The sequence below is a fragment of the Triturus cristatus genome, chromosome 4_1, assembly GCF_964204655.1.
Source record: "Triturus cristatus chromosome 4_1, aTriCri1.1, whole genome shotgun sequence".
NCBI lineage: Eukaryota > Metazoa > Chordata > Amphibia > Caudata > Salamandridae > Triturus > Triturus cristatus.
The window spans coordinates 598532874-598554046 of NC_140585.1; the positions used below are offsets into that span (position 1 = coordinate 598532874).

At 39.7% G+C, this 21173-nt stretch overlaps 1 protein-coding gene across 1 annotated transcript in view; it reads left to right on the plus strand.

Moving 5' to 3' along the window:
* Positions 1-18325, plus strand: part of TSPAN19 (tetraspanin 19) — a 232643-nt gene extending 214318 nt beyond the window's left edge. The window contains exon 9 of the mRNA XM_085652962.1: positions 14383-18325. Coding sequence (XP_085509088.1) covers positions 14383-14457 — 75 coding nt within the window. The 3' untranslated portion in view covers positions 14458-18325. The remainder of the gene's footprint in view (positions 1-14382) is intronic.
* The last annotated feature ends 2848 nt before the right edge of the window (positions 18326-21173 follow it).

The window sequence follows — 21173 nt, forward strand, 5'->3', positions numbered from 1 at the left end:
TGTTCCTTTTTAGTCCTTATTACACCCATTTTCGGTTACGCAGATAAATCGTCATTTTCCTTATCAATTGTTACGCCTACTGCATTCGCTTCATTGTAATGTATGTACTATAAAAGTCATTTCTTGTCAATAATGTATGTACTTCACTTCCTGAACCTCCGTGGTGATGGTACTTGGAGCAACCGATTATAATCGTTCATTGGAATAAAGCCCATTCCGAACCTCTAATACCACGGATTCTGCCTCTCATTTTACTGAGCTGTTTTATTATGTTTCCGTATCAAATTAAGTCCAGGTAAAGGAAAATTATTTACCACACCTATGGAAACACGGTCCTAACTATAACTATCTACTGGCGACTACCAGTAGATTATATATATATATATATATATATATTTCGAAACAGTCGATTCCTGGCCAAGATAAGAATCCACACGAGCCCACTCGATCATTTAAACAGCTTTATTCCTCAAAGGGCAGAAGAGGACGACGCGTTTCGACCACGTCCGTGGTCTTGGTCACATGACCATAGTCTCCATTTGCACCAGTTAAAAAGGGTAAGTGCACTTTTTTAATACATAGACATAGCAAAAATAAACAATTGGTAGTTTGTTTGTACATAATGCAACAAATTGTATAATTGAAAATTTGCAAAATTACAATTCCAGAGAAGTACAGAAAATAAACTGACAATACAATTCTTTTCATTGTTAGTTCGTGACAGTAACCAGTTGGTGAATATGCAAAGGTGTAGTTTTGCATATGTTAACATGCCATGGAGGACTAGTGCCTATTGGTAAACTATGTGACCAAATTAGTGTGGTTTCTAAATAATATAAAAGAGATTTTTTCTTTCTCACAAAATAAGACGAAAAAATGTGATGAAGGGTCTAGTGCCCTTTAACATCTATCCAAATGTTGACTTGGAGTAGGGAGGACTCCGGTGCTCGTAATTCTATCACTGATGTGAGATACAGGAGAATTCATAGTGATGTTCCTGAATAGGATCAAAGAGACAAATTAGATTAATGACATAGTTTAACACAACCATTATTCAAGGACATAGCTGTATTTCACTTTCACTGGTTACATGTGATTTTCTAAATCCTGTACATTCAATAAAATATAATCAGAAAAAAGGAAAGCGCATTTTTGTTTTTGTTTTGTTTTTTATATAAACAGGGGGAGAGGGATATGGGCAGGGCGTGAGTAGCCCACCAAGGTCTTTATGTTTCAGTATCAAATGGTGTCTCATTAAAGGTGGGAATAAAGTTCCTCGTCCTGATTCAGGCCATCCGGAAATTTGGTGCCTGCTAGGAGGATGAAACGTGATTCAAGTTTGCGTAAAGAGGCAATACGGTTCCCTCCTCTAGTGTTGGGTTTGACTGTATCCAATCCAAAATATTTGGCTTTGGTCCAGTCGGCCCCATGTTCCTTCGAGAAGTGTCTTGCCGTGCTGTAAGTTTGGTCGCAATTCGTAATTGCTCGCCAGTGTTCTAGGATACGTTTTTTAATCGGGAAGGTAGTTGATCCGATATACCATAGCTGGCAAGGACATACTATTGCATACACCACAAAGTCAGTATTGCATGTAATGAGTTTCGGAATTTTACAGAGTGTTTTTGTTCTTTTAAGTGTGACTTCTGATACATTGTTGCTGTTTCTACACGCCTTACAATTCCCACATTTTCGGAAACCCTTCATTTGCTGGAGCCAGCTTGTTTCTTTCGTTTGTAAATGGCTATGTACCAGCATGTCTTTGAGAGAGGGACTTCTCATGAATGTAATTGATGGGGTGGCCCCTATTTCATTTCTCAAGATTGGGTCCTGTTTAAGGATGTCCCATCTGTTTTTTAGGATACTTCGCATCTGATTGGATTGACTGCAATATTTGGTTATGAATCTTACTGTTTTTTTGGGAGTGGTCTGATTTAGTTACAGTCTGTTTGGTTTTGTTGAGATTTTCATCCCTTGATTGACTATCCACTCTTTTTTCAGCCTGCAGTATCGCTTTTCTGGGGTACCCTCTTTCCTTGAATCTCATTTTCATTTCCTGCTTCGTGTTTTCATACATTGGGTTGGTACTGCAATTACGCTTAGCTCTTAGAAATTCACTATAGGGGATTCCCCACCTGAAACTCGGTGGGTGTGCACTGGCAGCATGCAGGATTGAATTTCCTGCTGTTCTTTTCCTAAAAAGATTGGTGCTAATTCTGCCGTTATCATTACTGAGTTTCAGATCAAGGAAATCGACACATTCTTGACTATAGTGTCTAGTGAATTTGAGATTGACATCATTCCGATTAAGACAATTGATAAACAGATTGAGTTCAGCCTCTGTTCCTTCCCATACAAAAAAGATGTCATCAATGTATCTGAGCCATTTTGATACACATAGAGTCCAATGTTCAGTTTGTTCATTCCAGAGCACCTGCTTCTCCCACCAGCCTACCATGAGATTGGCATAGCTGGGAGCGAAGCAGGTGCCCATGGAAGTGCCTTGTAGTTGTTTATAAAATTCTTTCTCAAACATGAAAACATTCTCCTTTAGACAGATATTAATCATGTCCAAAAGCATGAGTGTGTGTTCCAGAAGTTCTATTCTACGTTTCTTGAGAAAGAATTTGCAGGCTTTCACACCGTCATCATGTCTGATGCTGGTGTATAATGCCTCCACGTCCAGACAAACCATCCAATGGTTTGTTCCTAATTTAACATCCTTGATTTTCAGTAGAAAATCTGTGGTGTCTCTGAGATAGGATGAGAGATCTTTGACAAAGGGAAAAAGGAAGTGATCCACATATGTGCTAGTATTTTCAAGCAGACTGTTTTTTGATGAGACAATAGGTCTCCCTGGAGGTTCGATCATGTCTTTATGTACCTTCGGAAGAAGGTAAAGTGTCGGGATTGTGGGAGTATTATTTGTAAGGAATTGTTTCTCGTCCCATGAAAGTAGGCCTTTATCATGCCAAGTTTGAAGTTTGTCATGATAAGTTCTTTTTAGGTCACTAGTGTATTTCCTATCTACTTTACAATAGCATGTAGGGTTATTCAACTGGCGTAATGCCTCTTTGGTATACATCACTCTTGTCATAATGACAACATTACCTCCCTTGTCGGAGGGTTTGATCACTATTTCCTGATCTTTTTGTAAACTGTTGACCACCCCCCACTGGTTCTTAGTCAGATTATTGCTCTGTGTATTTTTCTTTTCGAGAAGATCAAGGAAATCTTGTGCCACTAGGTCACTAAAGACATCTATGTTATCTTTGGCCAGTGTTGGAATATACTTAGATTTGGCTTTAAATGCTGTACTAGTGGTCTCTCTGGTATCTAAGTCGAGGGTAGTAATAATCTGGGATATCTGGGAGCACTCAAGGGGGTCAACCATCCTATCAGTACCCACCGAAGATTCTGATTCCCCAAGGGTGGTTATGGTATGTAATGTGGGTATGTCACCAATCGATAAACACCCATTGTCAGTAGTTGGTACTCTTAATGTTGGTTCGGTCTTTTTGTTAGCATGCATTTTACATAATTTCAACTTCCTTTCAAATTTATATAAGTCAACTCGTGCCTGTGCATAATCAAAACGCATCTCTGGACAAAAGGATAAGCCTAATTCTAATACATTGATTTCATCTTTGTTAAGTACTTTTTTTGTCAAATTAATTACCGTCATTTTTTATGTATTGTCCTCCATTATAGTGTTGATGTCTTCTGGCCTCTTGTTCCCATTCCAGTGAAGGTTTTTTAAATGCTAATTCCTAACTATAACGTGTGTGAAACCTATGGTTTTTTCAGTGAATTTGTATGGTTTTTTAAATGCTAAGTTATGTATGTATTTTTTTTTTATATATTTATTTTTCAATAAACTACGTATTAAAAATTTTATTTTATTTTTTTATGGTTTTTCAACGTGCGCGCACCCCCGCGATTTAAAAAAAAAATGTAAATGTTTTTTTCTTCCTTCGGGGTCCTTCAGGGACCCCCTGACAAAGGCTAGGGGGTCAGGAACTCTCTACCCTGCCCCCTTTTCACGTTCGCCACCTTCCTTTTCCACTCTTGCACTGAAAACAAACAAAGTGGCGGCCGACACTTCCTGATTTCGACCGATTCGAACGTTGACTGACATGTAACAACCAATCAGAATTACGCTCGCGCAGGTTAGGGTGTGCGCACGGTGCACGCACAGTGCGCGCACGGTGCACGGCTATAGATATGTATGTGCTTTTAAATGCAATTTTCTCTGGAAATACTGAACAGATTGACTCCATATATGTAAAAGGCACTTCCCTGACCTGAGGACTACCTCTCTGCCAAATTTCAAGTAATTCTGTTCAGCCGTTCGGGCTGTACCTTCGACTAAAGGTCCTATGGGAAAATGCATGGGGAAAACGCGTTTTGGGACCTCCCTTTTTTCTCGGCCCCCGCTTGACGAATCCCCCCGAGATTTTCAGGGTAGGAGCTGAGCGGAGCGCCCCATTAGTTTTGAAAAGTTCGCGAAGATTCGTCAACCGGCGCCAAAGTTATTCAAAATAGAATTTTGAGATTTCCTATGGAAACACGGTCCTAACTATAACTATCTACTGGCGACTACCAGTAGATTATATATATATATATATATATATATATATATATATATATATATATATATATATATATATATCTCCTCTCTTATCTCTATATTTATCTGAAATTCTTTCTTTTTTCTTTTTTGATCTATCTTTTTCTTTAATTTTTTCCATCTTCCTTTCTTTCTTTCCATCTTTCCTTCCTTTATTGTTTCTTTCTTTTTTCTTTCCATCTTTCCTTCTTATTTCCATACTTCTGCTTTCTTTCTCTCTCTCTTGCTTTCTTTCCTTTTTTGTTCCTTCTTACATGCTTTTTCTCTTATTTCCTACTTTCTTTCTCTCATTCTTTCTTACCACCTTTTCTCCTTTCTTTCCATCTTTCTTTCCCTTTTCTTTAATTCTTTCATATTTCCTTCTTTTTTACTTTCTATCTTTTTTCTTTCTTTCTTATTTTTTCTTTCCTTGTTTCTCTTCTTTCTTTCTTTTGTTCCATGTTTCTTGCCTTCTTTCCCTCTTTTTTCCTTTTGTATTTCTTATTTGCTTCTTTCATTCTTTCTTTTCTTCTTTCCTGTTTTCATTCTCTCATTCTTTCTTTCCATCTTTCCTTCCATTTTTGCTTCTTTCCTTTTTTCTTTCTGTTTATATATCTCCTTCCTTAATATAAGTGTGTTCTTTCCTTCTTTCAATCTTTCCTTACTTTCTTGTTTCTTTCATTCCTTTTTTCTTTCCATCTTTCCTTCCTTATTTCTTTCGATGTTTTGCCTTCTTTGCCACTTCCTTTTTTGTGTTCTTTCCTTCATTTGTTCCTTCTTTCATGCTTTCTTTTTTACCTACTTTCTTTCATTCTTCCTTTCCTTTCTCTATCTTTTTCCTTTCTTCTTTCTTATGATATTTCCTTCTTTGTTTCCATCTTCCCTGCTTTCTATCCACCTCTTGTGCTTTCCTTCCTTCTTTTTCTACCTTTCCACCTTCTTTCTTTCTTTATATTTTCATTCCTTCTCTCTTTTCATGTTTCTTGCCTTCGTTCCCTCCTTCTTTCTTGCTTTCTATCATTCTTTTGTTCCTTTTTTCCTACTTTCATGCTCTTTCTTTCTTTTTTTTCTTTTTTTTTTCTTTCTTTCTTCCTTCCTTCCTCAAAGGCAAGTGATTGGCAAAGAATGGCAGAATCATTTACTTTTTAGGTTTGTGTTAGCCGAGACCTTTTGATTTTTACTAAAATTAGGTGTATGACTTAGTTGCTTATAGTGGTTTTCAGCCACACATCATTCATTTGACTGTGGTTGTGTCAGTCACATTTTTCTCCAACCAACTCAACATCAAGGAGCAACGTGTCAACTCACTTCAGCCATTGACTGACTTCACTATGACACCATGAATTATGGCATGCTGCTCTTTCACAATAAGTATATCCACAAAGTAGTTTCCTTCAGTGCCAGGTAGTATGGTCATGTGTGCTTTTTTGAGACCCAATTTTTTTTTTGCCTTTAGTCAATATTTGTTTTTAGATTTACAAACACCCAGAAGCTTCCCCAACAATAAAGGTTTGCAAAAACCATGACAAAATAAAAAAAAAACTGTCGCCAGATGGCCCCTAGAAGAATACAAATTTCTCTTGGGGCGGTAGCAGAGTATCCTGGTGGACAGATATCTCAGCCCAGTGTGATTCAGTGCTCTGTGCATTAAGAGTAAGTTTTCGAACAGGAAGCGCTTATTCACAGGGAGCCAATGCAGATCCCTCAGAAGTGGAGAGACATGAGCTAGCCTTGGTAGTCACATTTTGAACTATTTGCAATTTCAATAGGTACTGTGGGAGACCTGTGTACAGAGAAGTTCCATAATCCAACCTGGGAATAACCAAGGCCAAAACCTCTGTTTTCCTCAAGGGGACAGAGAGGAAATGCTGGACTTTTTTTGCAGTGCGCGGAAGACCAAAACACATGCCCACAACTATGTATTTTTGATTATGAAAGGTCAGGTGCCTATCGACCTTGACTCCCAATTTTTTTTTCAGCTTCGATGTGCAAGTTGGGAAGAGAAGCCCCCTCTCACCAATGGATTTACAGGGTTAGGTTAAAATGATGTCCGAAGCTAAGAACCTATGTCTTTTCCGTGTTGCACTTGAGTTGGTTGTAATTCATCCATTGGAATATAGCAGGCAGACAGGGTGTTGGAAAGTGGATTATTAGTAATGATAGGCAGCGATTTACCAATAGTAAGAAGGCCACAAACACAATAAAATGGTAAGTTAAGGTCTCAATAAATGATTCCCTTGCTCAACCCATGGTAGCTGGCAACGAGCAGGCAGGATTAACTTTGGAGACAGGTTCGCAAAGCATTTAAAAAACACCATTACATTAAATAAGTAAGACTCAACACACAATAAAATTCCAACTCTGATTTATAAAATTAGAGTAGACTTTTATGAACAAATAGACACCAAAGCAACAAACATCCAAAGTAGGGAACCAGAGATATGATTTTTTCCAAGAATAAGCACGTTCTTGTGCTTAAAAACATATAGCACCACTTTGGGACATCTGGTCGAGCTTTACTATGAGTAAGCCAAAGTTTGAGGCTGACCGCTATGGAGCCCTGGTCGGATGCACTAAGCTGGAAACCTCAGTCAATATTTTTTTTTATTTTTTTTATTTATGACTTTTCACAATGCATCACAATACACATTGACAATAATGTACTATAAGAGCGATGCAGACAATGAAAGGCTAGCAAGAAGGGCTAACATCCTCAAACATCATAACAACAAAAAGGAAAGAGGCCGTATTAAGTACGCATAGCAAGGTAGATTCCATAGGTTGTCACATATATACAATGTCAATACAACATATTCAAATACAACATTAGCAGTTATATAGCTGCTGTATCAGAGGCATCATCTACAGCAATGGAGTGCAAATAAATTAATAGGAGTTCCCACATATCAGTTGGTCGAGAAGTCACCGGCAGCTCTTCAGCATGCAACACCAGATTCTCCCTGCAATATGCCAGGTCTTTAAGCCATTGTGCCTCCGAGGGCTTACGCTTGCTATCCCATACCATCGCCACTCGTCGTTTCGCAATGAGCAGTGCTACTCTAGCTAGTCTACCTATAGCACCTTTTAAAAAGGGGAGTAGGCCCAACAAGCATACCTGGGGTGAACAGACCAGGGTGACACCAACGATTCTAGATGATGTGGTGATAACCGCAGTCCAGTATGTCTGCAACATGTCACATGACCAGGCTAGATGCCAAAAATCCGCCCCGGAAGTACCGCAGCGGGTGCACCTATCTGATTCTCCCAGCCCATATCTAAAAAGCCGCTGCGGTGTGTGATAAAGCTGGTGAAGAAATTTGAAGTGTATAAAACGAAGGTTCCCGCTAGATGTGAGGGCCCCAGTAAGAGTACCGCAATGTTCCCAATCTTCGCTAGAGAGTGGTGGGTCTAAGTTCTCGTTCCACTTATTTAGACTCTTGTTCTCAGGAAATGTTCTATCCGCACTGGCGGCCCGATAGAGTTTAGTGACAAGTTTGTGCCTGGTTGGGCTAATTAGCAATGCCTGTAAAGCCATTAATGCTGGAGGTTCCATGGGGAATGTGGGAAAATGGACCCGTGCTGCCCCTCTCAATCTATGCAACGTAAAAGTAAACAACAGAGTTTTATTTTGTATATAACCTCAGTCAATATTTTACCTTCACACCTTGACTTTTTTCTGGAGCTTTTTCCTTCGACGTCGGGCAAGGCACTTCGTCAGGCCGGATTCGGTGCGGGTACACTGGCTTGACTTTCTGCCAGGCCTCGGTCAAATCTTGTAAGTCTTGAGCTCTGAAGCTTTCAGTAGGGCGAACCTTGAATCTATGCCAGGTCGCGGTTGTAGGTAGCTGGCTAGACTCTCAACGTCGGGTCGGTCACCTTATGGAAATTTTTCCAAAAGTTGCTTCAAAATTCTCCAAACTTCTGGAACTTTTTCCTGAAGTTTCCCTTGAGGGTTCAAAGTGTCCACAACACAAATACAAGGGTCTGGAATCTCCTAGATGGTCCTTGGGATGTCTGGGCTACAATTCTCACAATGCATCTGGCCAAATCCTTAAAGGTCCACTGGACGCACTCCAGGATGGGGACTCTTGGTGGAGATGAGGTGGACTCTGTTAACCTGTAGCTTGGACGGAGTCCACTTTCAAAGTCAGTCAAAGTCCTTCTGGTCCTGAGTCTCACAGTGTGCAGCAGGTGCATTCCTGGTGAGTGCAGTCCTCTTGGTGTAGGCCAGGGAGTCAGCAGGGCAGTCCTTCTTCTTATTTCTTCAGGCAGCAGATCTGAGGAGCTATGCAACACTTCCATATTTATCCAGTGTTTTTGGGGATGCAGGGTGTCACCCAGATGAATGGCCACTTCCCCTAAAGTGTGACATATTCACACCATTCTCTCAAAATCCAACTATCCCTATTGTCTACTAGGGACTTACACAGTCTTTCAGTACCAATTGTAATTAGAACTAATTAAATGTACTTTTTAAACAGAGCACAGGCCCTGAGTCTGGTTAGAAGAGCCCAGAGTACAGTCAGATTCAGAAAAACTGAATCTCGTGGTCAAAATGGGGCAAAAAGTTGGGGGACACTGCAAACAGGTTGTGATTTCTAACACAGGGTTTAATGGCATCATTGGCTATTACTTCGCCATTCTTTATAGAAAAGACCAGCTGTGTGCCATCAGAGTAGGAGATTATTTTAGCACTAAAAGAGTCGACCAGTGCTGCAAGAGGGGTCATATAGATGTTTAATATTGTAGATGAAAAGGGGGTAAAACAGACTTCCTGTCTCCTATCTTCCAAAAACGATTTTATCCACTTGCTTGCAGTGCCTCTAATGCCTATATCATGTAGTTGAATGAGCAGCCTGGAATGGGGGACCGTGTCAAAATCTGCTGATAGGTCTAAAAGTACCAGGACTGCCTTTTCTCCAGCATCCAGAGTGTTTCTGATCAGTTCAGAGACTTACAAGAGAGCAGTCTCTGTGCTGAACTTTGGCCTGAAACCGGACTAGCTGGAGTGTAATAGCTCATTTTATTCAATGTAATCAGACAACTGCCAATTAACAAACTTTTCCAATAGTTTGGACAGCGCTGGCAGCAGGGACTGCAATTGCCTAGGACATAGGGGCCCACATTGGGTTTCTTAAGGAAGGATATAATTTTGGCATGTGCACAGCAGGAAGGAACTGTGGCGACTTAATTAACAGACTATTCATCACTGGGTTAATTACATCCACTCCAGAGCTAAGAGACTAGAGGGTGGGATCTGAGGAGGAGCCTGACATTAGGCTTAAAATGGCAGCTCTGGTGTATACCAAAGAGATCAAATTTAAGGAAGATCGAGAGCAGGACACAATATTTCGGCTCGGAACTGAAAATGAGAGCCTACTCCCAAAATCCCTGTTATGTTTAAGCTGTTTGGATAGCCTGGATTTTATTATAAAAAGAATGAGGCCAGTTCTTCGCACCACTTGGCTGAAGGATCCTTACCTCTATGACAGACAACCCGAATGTTGATCTTTTTACAATTTTAAAAATGTGTCTAGATTTGTTTTCTCCATGTCCAATCCTGCCCTCATAGAATTCCCTTTTACTGGAATTGACCAGGGGCTGATATTTCTTAAGGGCCTGTTTGTACTTTGCTCTGTCCTCAATGCTATAATTTTTACACCAGGTTCTTTCTGCCATTTTGCATAGTTTTTCTCTTGTTTCAAGGTATTGTTGAACCAAAGTTGTGTAATCTTATTTCTTCTTGGCATGCGTCTGGATAGGGGAGCCAACTTTTCCACAGCGGTGGGAATCCAATCATTGACCTCCTAAGCAACTGACTCAATTGACTCCGGAATATTTGGCACATATGAGGAAGTAAGCCAATTAAAATGAATCAGATGACAATCTGTGATAGTGGAAGCGGGTCTCACAAGCCCAAACCTTTATTGGAGAGTACTAAATTGATTGTATATGACCACCCTCATGAGTGGCTTTGGAGACAAATTCGGAGAGGTCCAATGGGGACATATTGTCATTTTGAGTGATTATTTCTTTATCAGAAGAGCAGTGCCAATGAATGTTGAAATTGCCCAAAAGATGCAATGGGTAAAAATCATAAGTAAACAAGAGACTGCCTCGTTGAGGGAGTAGCTACATTAGCTGGAGAATCCTAAGCAGAAGATATGTCTTTCAATTTCAAATGTTTTACTATTTTTTCTATGTCTGGAGTCCTGGTTTATCTGCCCCTAGGCTACTCCAGCACCTATGTCAAATCTCTCAAAGAGACCATTGGCTCACTCTGCATACATTATTTGAATTTAATCATTCTTTGGGAACTTTCATGCAAATGACGCTTTCAGTTCATAAACGGAAGCTTTATTTGGTTCAAATTTGGCACTTAATCTTGTTCAAAAGGTCTGTATTCGACTCATCGGGTGGCCATATCATTGGGTTCGTTTTTTTCTAATGGTCCCACACTTCCAGTTCTTACTCCTCAACTGCTCTTTTGGTCAGATCACAATCTCATTCCTATGAAAATCTCTATAGTCAAAATGAACTGCCTTCAAGAGCTGCAACTCTTGTACTTATACATTCAATCCAAACTTGGCATATATGAGCTAGAATCTACACTTAAATGATGACATCCGTCTCTTGTGGGCAATATATATAATGACTATTCCAAAACAACAACTGTCAGTCAACTACCATGGACCTTATTCCTCAACCTAGGTCTAAAAATTCCCTTAGACAGAAAGTTACAGGTCCCTGGTTCTCAAAGTTTCCCAAAAGCCCTAAAAAGTTCTTGTAAAGTTTTGGAAAGAAGTATTTGTGTCAATTACGACCCTGCCACAAAAATCTTGTACAATTATAAAAAATACCAACTTTCTATTTCTGGACTCATGCCAGATGTGTATCTCTTCTCCACAAACTATGTGCGATGATATGCCAAGCTTTTTACAAGATAAAATTACTAAGATCTATCAGTACTTATCATCTGACCTTGATTCCTCATGTTTTTCTTCCAAGGCATGCCCATTGGCCAGTACTTCACTTTCAGAATTTAAGGCTATTTCTTTACCTGACTCTGATGCAGCTATTCTCATGTGTAAATGAAGAATGTAGATTCTTTCCCCATGCCTAAGCTGAAACAGGCAAATAATATGATCAATTGATTACTCAGTGCTGGATGCTTGACTGGGTTTGACCCTTACTAAAAAACTTCAACTGATCCAGCTTCTCTAACAAACTGTAGGCTAATCTTTGTTTCCAGTAGCTACTAATTATGGAAAACTGATCAATGGCCAACTCTCTGGTTATTTAGAATGCCATTCTCTGTTACATGTTTCTCAACTGGGTTTTTGCCTGAAACATAGTACATAAATGGCATTGTTGCAGCTTTGGAGCACATTAAACTTTCACTGGACCAAGGTAGCTCAATTGCCCTTGTGTTCCTTTATCTGTCAGCAACTTCACTATAGCATCTCACACAGTATTGCTGCACAGACTCAAGAAGCTGGTTGTCTGTGCCCTAGCACTCAATTGGTTACACTCCTATCTTTCTAATTGTTTACAGATTTTCTGTCTTTCCCATTTCTCTTCCTCTATGACCAGTTTTATACGGGGATCCATAGGGCTCTTCATTGAGCCCTACCCTTTTCAATGTTTATATTCCTCACCTGGCTGAGTTGGTCCAGCCCTTTGGATTTAACATTATCTCTTGCAAATATAATACCAGGTAATCTTCTCACTTGCAGACAATATTACTAAAGCCCAAGATTCTTATAAAGCTGGTCTTTGTGCATTCTCAAGTGATTGAAGAACAGCTGCCTTAAGCTGAACTCTAACCAGAGATCCTCATTTTTGGTTCCACTAACTCTCCTCCGTCTCATGCCTGGTGGCCTTCTGAATTGGACCTGCTGCCCTCACTCTCCTTGGTGGTTAGACATGTAAAAGTTAAATTTGTAACTAATCTATCATTCCTCAAATCTCTGCTGTTTCAGCTTTGTGCTCCAAGCTTATGCATGCACTCAAAAAAATTCAAGACATCCTTGCTGTTGAGACATGCAAAACCATTCTCTATGCATTTGCCACCGCATATTGGACTATGACAATTCTCTGTACCTAGGTCTTCTCAAAGGTTATACTCATCATTTACAAATAGACCAAAACAGTCCAAAATGTAGCAGCTATTTTAATTAATAATGTGAACCGCAGACAGTCCATCTCCAACCAGCTAACCTCTCCTCATTATCTGCCAGTGCAAAAAAGATTTAATTTCAAAGCACTCCTGATTGCACATGGAGCTTGGACGTGCCTTACTCCATGACTGGATCCACTGAAACTGTCCTTCTCTCTCTCTTAGATCAACTACCGGAAAACTTATTGCAGTTTCAAAATTTGCCCGGGTTAGAAAGGGAGGTAATTGGTTCACATTACATGCTGTAAAACTATGGAATAACTTGCCACTACAATTGCATCAGCAGTTATCCGAGTTCAGCTTTCACAATAAACTGAAAACATGGCTTTTTTCGTAGCATTGAGGGCCACATTGATCAAACTTTCCTGAAGCCACCTTGTTGCGCTGCATGAAAGGGAAGGAATGTGCTGTATTTATCATTATAGAGCGCATACCTGTCCTTTCTTGCATTTGTGAGCAAACTGCTGCCTAGTTCCGGGGTGCAAGGGTCACCTTCCAGCTCAAAAAAAATCCTCAGAGTGTTTTACATTTTCCTTCTTCTATCACACATAGAAAGAGAAAAAGAAGAGGAGAAATAAAGATATTTCTCCTTGTTATGCCTGACCTGGGGAAGCACAGCATTTTGCCGCATTCCCAAGTCTACCAGTAATGGTAAATCGAGGAATGTGGCAAAATCCATGGATGGATGCATGAGAATACTCACGCTCCACCCATGGAGAGTCTCCTTGGGGCAGAGTACAACAATGCAGCGATGTGCACTGCGTTACTCTAGATTTATCAAGCCACGCAGCGCCACACAAGGTATCATGCTTTTCAATGTCATAACATGCTTAACAAAGTAACCCCTAGCAATAGGTGGTTATGGGCCAAATGGTTAAGGTAATAATCAATGATATATTTAGTTATCAAAGTTATGCTTGCTCCAATCTATAAAAGAAATGAAACAATGTAGACTACAGCCAAATAAACTATCTCAGATAAAATGAGCTAGAGGAGTGGCTGAAACAAAAAAAACTGTGTTTAGGCAATATCTGTCAGGATTGGAATCTTGAACTAATAAGAACCTTGAAGATTGTTCCTTCCCATGACTTTCACACACACACACACACACACACACGCACACACGCACACACACACACACACACACACACACACACACACAATCACACACGCACGCACACACAAACACATCCATTCACAACACTCATTCCTACACCACTGAATGCCCTGCACATCTTAGTGTTGAAAGATGCTTTTAACAAACAAAATGGACAATGAGAGGGTGGTATTGAGCGCTGATGGTGGAACTAAAGCCTCACCTTGTACATTCTACACTGCATTACGTAATGAAGTCAGAAACATTGGACCTTTAAAACTTTAATAGTTACATGTTTCCTTTTCATTAACTGATTTTTAAAGGTATTGTCTACAGATTATGGCTTTTTGTAAATGATGCTCATAGTGGTCATGTTGCAACACATGAGGACATGGTCAAAGTTGGTGCACATAATAATATTTTTTTTCTTCTCCAGTTTGTATATTACATTGTTATATAAAGGTCTTTCTTCCTAAAGCAAACCTCCTTTTGTCTTTCCAGATTTTCGAGTTCACACTGGCTGTAACCCTGTTCAGAAATTTTGGAAAGAAGGCCAAAGTTGTTCAAGGCACTTAATGATTTTTTAAATTAAGTATTTTTTATCAATGTTTGTAGTCCAAATCATAAAATTTAAACCATATTAGTAGTGTTGGGTGGGCATGGAGCAGTAATGACACAGGGTTCATGGTCTGTCACTTTGTGTTGTCGTCGCATCTATGCTTAGATAAGCCAAGATCTTTTGATTTTACTGAAATTATAATTGTAATATACCAATGTATACAAGCTTTCAGACAACCTTTTTCATCCTTTGGTCTGTTAAGGCGCCATTTCAATATTGTCTTCCACCCACTATACAATACAATGTGGGGCAAGGGGCCGGTCCACTTCAGCCATCGTCTAACTTCACTGTGACAGGTGCCATTCTGCCTTTTCATAAAGGGCACATCTACACACAGAGTACATTCTTCATGGCCTGGGAATTCAATAGTGAAGTGTGGTTTTTGAGATCAAAACAATATTTTTGCTTTTATCCAATATTTTTTTGAGATTGACTAGAGCCTGGCAGCTTCCACAAAAATAAAAAATTTAAAAACCTTCACAAAACAAAACAAGTACTCACAAACCGAAAGGGCATGGAGCCAACACCAGTCCTATTGCCTTTGCAAAGGCTTATTTTACTAATTTAACCAGACTTGAATTGTTCGTATGTAGAACAATATTACAAAAGAGAGTGTTGTCTAATGTTAACTGATAATTATAAAGCAGATAACAACACATTTGGACCATCTGGCAAGTTCCTTTCTTTGTTTCATAGGCCAGTTAATTTCATATTTGATAATAGTCACCCTAGAATCAACTATAGGAAAACTAAACTGTTAGAAGTGAACTTGAAATTTCCAAGGTTAGAATTGACTAGCATGCCTTTCATGTCAGCCAGCCATTAACGCGATTCAGATTTGCTAAGGTCTCCTAGGATATCATATACACTAACCAAAGTGATACAAAAATTATGTTGGAAATTTCTGCGGAATTCAAGTCTTGATGTATAGATTATAAAGATACTACTCATCTTGTTTAGCCAGTATGCATTCTTACCTTGAACCTTGGAGATTTTACAGGCCTGTAAAGGAGCATCCCAAAGCTGACCTAAACAATAATAAAAAAGGTAATTCTTACATATTTCAGCCACGGGATATCATCTGCACCTGCGCTACGTAATATCTCCAACAACCCTGCCCGGCAATCTGCCAACTCGGGGGTAGACCAGACTCACTTCCAGTATATTTTTTTCATATCCAATTTTAATGGGAGCAATGGGATGCTGATAGGAAGGCCAATTAACTCTTGCATAAAACGATTTTCCACCAGACCTAGGATAGACACATCCCTATGTCCCCAAAGCTCCGCTCCATAAAGGGCTGAGGCGAGTGCTTGAAGATTATAGATTTGAAGAGCAGTAGAAATGGGGCAAAAATGTGAGCCCTTATGTAATTTGCCCCCTGATGTTTGCTCTAACCTGAGCCTACTCCTTATGATATGGGGTTGCCAATTAAAATGTTCAGTAAGGGTGACCCCCAAGTACTCAAAAGTACCATCATGTTCCAAGTGAGACCCTCATAGGGTGGGGTTGAGGAGTGAAGTTTTACAGGGGTTGAGAACCATGTATTTGGTTTTGGCAACATTAATATCTAATCTTCTAAGGCTACAAAAGGTGTCAAAACTATTCAAGATACTTTGGAGCCCCATGAGGGATTTTGAGATGAGGAGTGTGTCATCTGCAAACATCAGGGTCGGAGTCCTGATGTTTCCAAGAGTTGGAGCATCAGATCCACCATAATCTACAAAAGTTGCTAAATCATTAATGCAAAGCGAGAAAAGGGTTGTCACAAGGACAGCCCACCCTCTTGACAGGGAAAGGCTCGGTCAAGGCTTCCATCTGACCACATCTTACTTGGGTGAAGTTACCTTTGTGCATTCACTTAATTATATTAGTTAAGTAGTGCGGCATTCCCAAATCATGAAAAAACTGCCATAAATTAGTGCAGGAAATCAAATCAAATGCTGATCTGAAATCAACAAACACCACATATAACGATCTCTGCCTCAATTAAGACATATTTCCAATGAAGAAGTTGGAACTGAAGGACTTGGTCTAAAGTACTTGTTTGCAATCATTGATTCTTACAAGCAACCTCCTCCACAGACATATTTACCAACATTATTTAGATCTTTCTATGAAAATAAGCTACTTCATCTGCGATTTGGTTTATGTCAAACATTGGAATACATCCCTAAATGGCAACTGAAACCACAGATTACCAAGTGTAGACTATGCCATTTACATGAAGAAAGCCTGTCTCACATTTTATCGATCTGTCCCATTCTACTAACTGAAAGTAAGATAATACTGAAAGGAATCTTCAATCTGCATGGCATTAGAACATGTCGGCATTCCTTACTTTTTAGTCTGAAAGTTGAAACCCCACAAATAACAACAGCCTTCATAAAATTCTTTCTCAAAGCGGATCAGTTACTGTCAGCAAAAGGTCTGATGATCACCAGGTAGTTTGTCAACCATTTAACTTGATGTTTGCATTTTTAGATGTATCTCAGTAATTGAACGGTACAATGCTATTTGTAACAATATTGTTTAGAACTGACGACGGGCAAAGGTAACTTTAGGCGGTTTTGCTCAAACACGTTTGCACTTTCACCAGATGAGTCTTAACCCAAAATTCTCATGCACTATAAGAGAATCTCAATGCACATGTCTGAATTATGATATAGGAAAAGGAGGTGCACTGCGCCACTTTTAACAAATCGATAACTTTGCTAACTTTAGGTGATTTTGCACGAACATGTCTGCACTTTAACCAGCAAAAAGGTAGGAAAAAAACATCACTATACACAAATCGACGATTCTGCTAACTGGAGGTGATTTTAAATGGACATATCAGCACTATATCCTAGAAATAAAGCGTAAAAAGGATGGGCTCTGTGTCCCTTTAAACATGCCCAAAACTCTATAGATTTATCTGTCACACTGTGAGTTGTTGAGGGGCACTAGACAAAGAAAACCTGCGTTAGAAGATTTTAGTCTGTATTTAATACAACTGTATTTCTATAAGAATTCAGTTTTAATTTTGGTGGAACCATTACTACACCTATCTACACTTCTAAAATTAAAGAAATAAGGACACGTTTGTGCTCACGCTGATATCTGTATTTATATGTGATACAAAAAAGAGTTTCTAGACTGCACTCGTAATTTCTCTATGCTTAAAAAATATAATCAAGTTAATCGCTTGTGTGCTGCCTTGTGATGGAGCCTGCTCATGTCCATATACATGTTATTTATGAAAGGTGCACAAACTCTAGGCACTCAACACAGTGCGCACCACTGTGAACCTCTAGGGTTCCTGCCTAACTTAATTAGCTCAAAAATGTTCAGTACACTGGAAACATTATTTTAAATTATTTATCTAGATATATTTAATCTTCATTTTCAACAGTTTCAGCATTACAATTCAAACATATTTTCATGCTTAATGTTGCTCTCTTGAGCCTAGAACAATGTTACATCACATTGTAAAATGGTATTGTTTCAGCTGTGCTTGTGAGATGATTCCCTTGATTCCCAATGCATTTCGGGTTGAGGACCCTTCGTCAGGGGAACTGTAAGAATGAAAATAATGTACACTCATATCGACATCCCAGGAACAGTTTATCCATAGTACATGTCTCTGTATGCATCACATCTCCCATGTGGACTTATCTACACCTTTTGTTTGGGAGATGTGTTTTTTTAAAATTATACCTTTCAATGTCAGAAAGAAATCTTTTCTCAATATCTAGCGAATCTTCAATTTTTAACATTTTACTGGTCATGCTGTATAATATGTTATGGTTTTTATTAACTGAAATAAATATACTTTGACAATGACTTTGACTTATCCGCTCTCTAAACCCTGCCTGCAGGGGAGAGAGAATCGGTGTAGCTGGGCACAATCAATGAAACATACAGGCCTGTAATTTGCCAGGAGGTCCTAAACCCCCTTCTTAAAAATAGAAATAATCTCAGCCCCAGCCCATGTAGGAGGGGTAGGAGCTCCTCTCATTTTAGCACTAAAAATAAGGGAAAGTAAGGTCCATACACCCCAGGCCTCCCCAAAAAGAGATCGCTTGGGTCCTTGTCCAATCCCGGAGCCTTGTGAGGGACAATCTTACTGATTGCCAATAAAACGTCCTTGGTACTAATAACTTGATAATCAGGAGGGTCACTCATAACAACATATGGAATTGCCTCAGTGCTAGTCTCTATAGTAGCACTGCTATCCGTATGAGAGAATCAATGTCAGGGGATACACTGGGTTCATAAGGAGAATACAAATTGGAAAAGCGCGCAAACCAAGCATCCATCGGGATATGATTTTCAATTGGGGGCGACCCTCCGAACTACCAGTGGCAACTGTATTCTAAAATGAACGAGAGTCGCCTCTTTTTACGGATACCAGCAAGGATTCTCACTTTTTAGTTTCCCAATCTCTCGTTGCCTCTCTGATACTAGCTTTGTATACCTTTCGAGCCTCCTGAACCTGTAATCGATCTTGCTGCTTGATGCTAATCTAGCTGTTCTACTCAGCTGGTTATAATAGTAGGGGGTTTCTGCCTCTTGCCCAAGCAACAAGATTCTACATAAAAGAAGTCCCGAAGATTGCAAAACAGTTGCAAATGGACATTAATGAGTGTTGCCCAGTCACCCAGCACATGCTGGGACTGTTCTAATATTAGCAAAATGTAATCTATTCCTCCGACAACACAGCTATATATGCTCATCATCAAGAATCTTTATTTAGACCTATATGGCCATAAAAGCACAGATAAAAATACAATACATTTCATTCATTTGAATAAAAACAATTGTTGCTCTATGTAAACACAGAATTACGCAGAAAGAGCATGTGCATTACAGTAGTGTTACATGAAGCACTTGGCAATCCCGCATGACAGCCTCAGGGGCCCAAAAATTAACCAGTCGATATAGGATTCAATTAATTGTGTGTGCAATAGAAGAGCAGCATAAAGGCCTTTACAGTTTTCCAAAACTAGGGTTCATGGTGCTTACATAGCGGCCCTCACTTATTAGCGTTCAAAAGTATATACAAATAGAATAATATAAAAACAACGAATGCAACACATTATAATTAAAAATGCTCATTTAAAAATCATAAAACGCTTTCATTCATGTTAAAAGAAGACCTAGGCCCAGTTTATAAACTATATAGTAACAGACCTGCAACACCTATAGGCTCATCTTTAGGATGGCTCTACGTACACACCACATAGAGAATAAAAAATGTGATATTGAAAACACTATATGCATGTGGGTGTCATATTTCAATATCCTAAAAACCTCAGAGCAGTGGCTGGTTCCCATATTTCTACAAAGCTGTAAAAGCCATCGATGTCTTGCCTTCTTATATCCTTGCCAGAAAAATAGTACATGATATTCTGTCTCCGCTGCATTGCTACAGGCCGGACAACCCAAATTGAATGAACTTGCCCATTTATTTGTAAAAGCACGCAACAGGAGCAAACATAACTTCTTGGCAAGGACCGGCTGGATGTCATACAGGGCAGGCTCTAGTCTGTACTGATCTTTTACTTCTGCGAACCCTATAGTCAGGGAACCAGACGTAAACCTCCCCTGTATCTGGGCAAGTTTATGCTCCCTCTAGCTCCCTATCAGGTCCTTCCTTGATGTTGTGGAGCATATTTCTTCTGCATTATTCCACAAATTACCCCTACCCATGGCCACAAGAGTGTTCTTAATAAAAGCCAGCCATGGTAGTTTACCCGCACCCTGTAGATTCTGTACTTCACTCAGCTTTTCCATGTATGCAGCCAATTCCGGGTGCTCCACAGACGTCGCAAGAATAGAAGAGGTCTAAGAGCGGCTTCGTCTGCGATTGGTCAGATGCCAAGGTCCATGCGAAGCGGTGTGAGGGGAGAGCTTGGGGGAAGACCCACTAATTGCCTAGCAAAAGAGTTCTCAATTCTCGATATAGAGCCAGATGAACAGTGATCCCAGATTTCAGCTTCATACAGGGGGGCACCCCTGGCTTGGGCTTTATAAATTTCCACCTCAGGGCTAGCAAATTTGTGGGTACAGCTCCTATATACCTTTGTCAGTCACCCGTTGTCTGGGCCAGCTTTAAACTTGCTTTTTTAGTTTGCGCTCCCCAGTCCATTTTTCCGGTGAGCGTGATACCAAGGTATTAAAAAAACGGACACCCTCTCCAGAGGTTTCCCATCTAGGTGGGGAATTGGGCGGGTACTATTACTTGCATTATATACCATGTATTTGGTTTTCTGTAGGTTAATCTCCAGCCCCCTATTTTTACAAAAAACATAAAAATTGTCTAAGGCCCTTTGAATTCCCATGGGTGACTTTGAGAGCAGGAGGGTGTCATCTGCGAACATCATGGCAGGTATTTTACGGTTCGCCAGCTCAGGGGCATCAATATCCTTCCCTGCAATCAATGACTCAACTAAACCATTCATAAAAAGGCAAACAAGCCTTTGCAATGCAATAGGTCTCGCATTTACGCGAGTTTGAGCTAATGCCATTGTAAATGACAATGCCTTCTATTTATGTTTTAAAAACAAAAATAAAAGGCATTGTTATTTGCAATGTCAATAGCTCAAACTCGCGTAAATGCGAGACCTATTGCATTGCAAATGCTTGTTTAAAGCATGTGAGGCCGGATCCTCAGACAGTAGCTTGATCA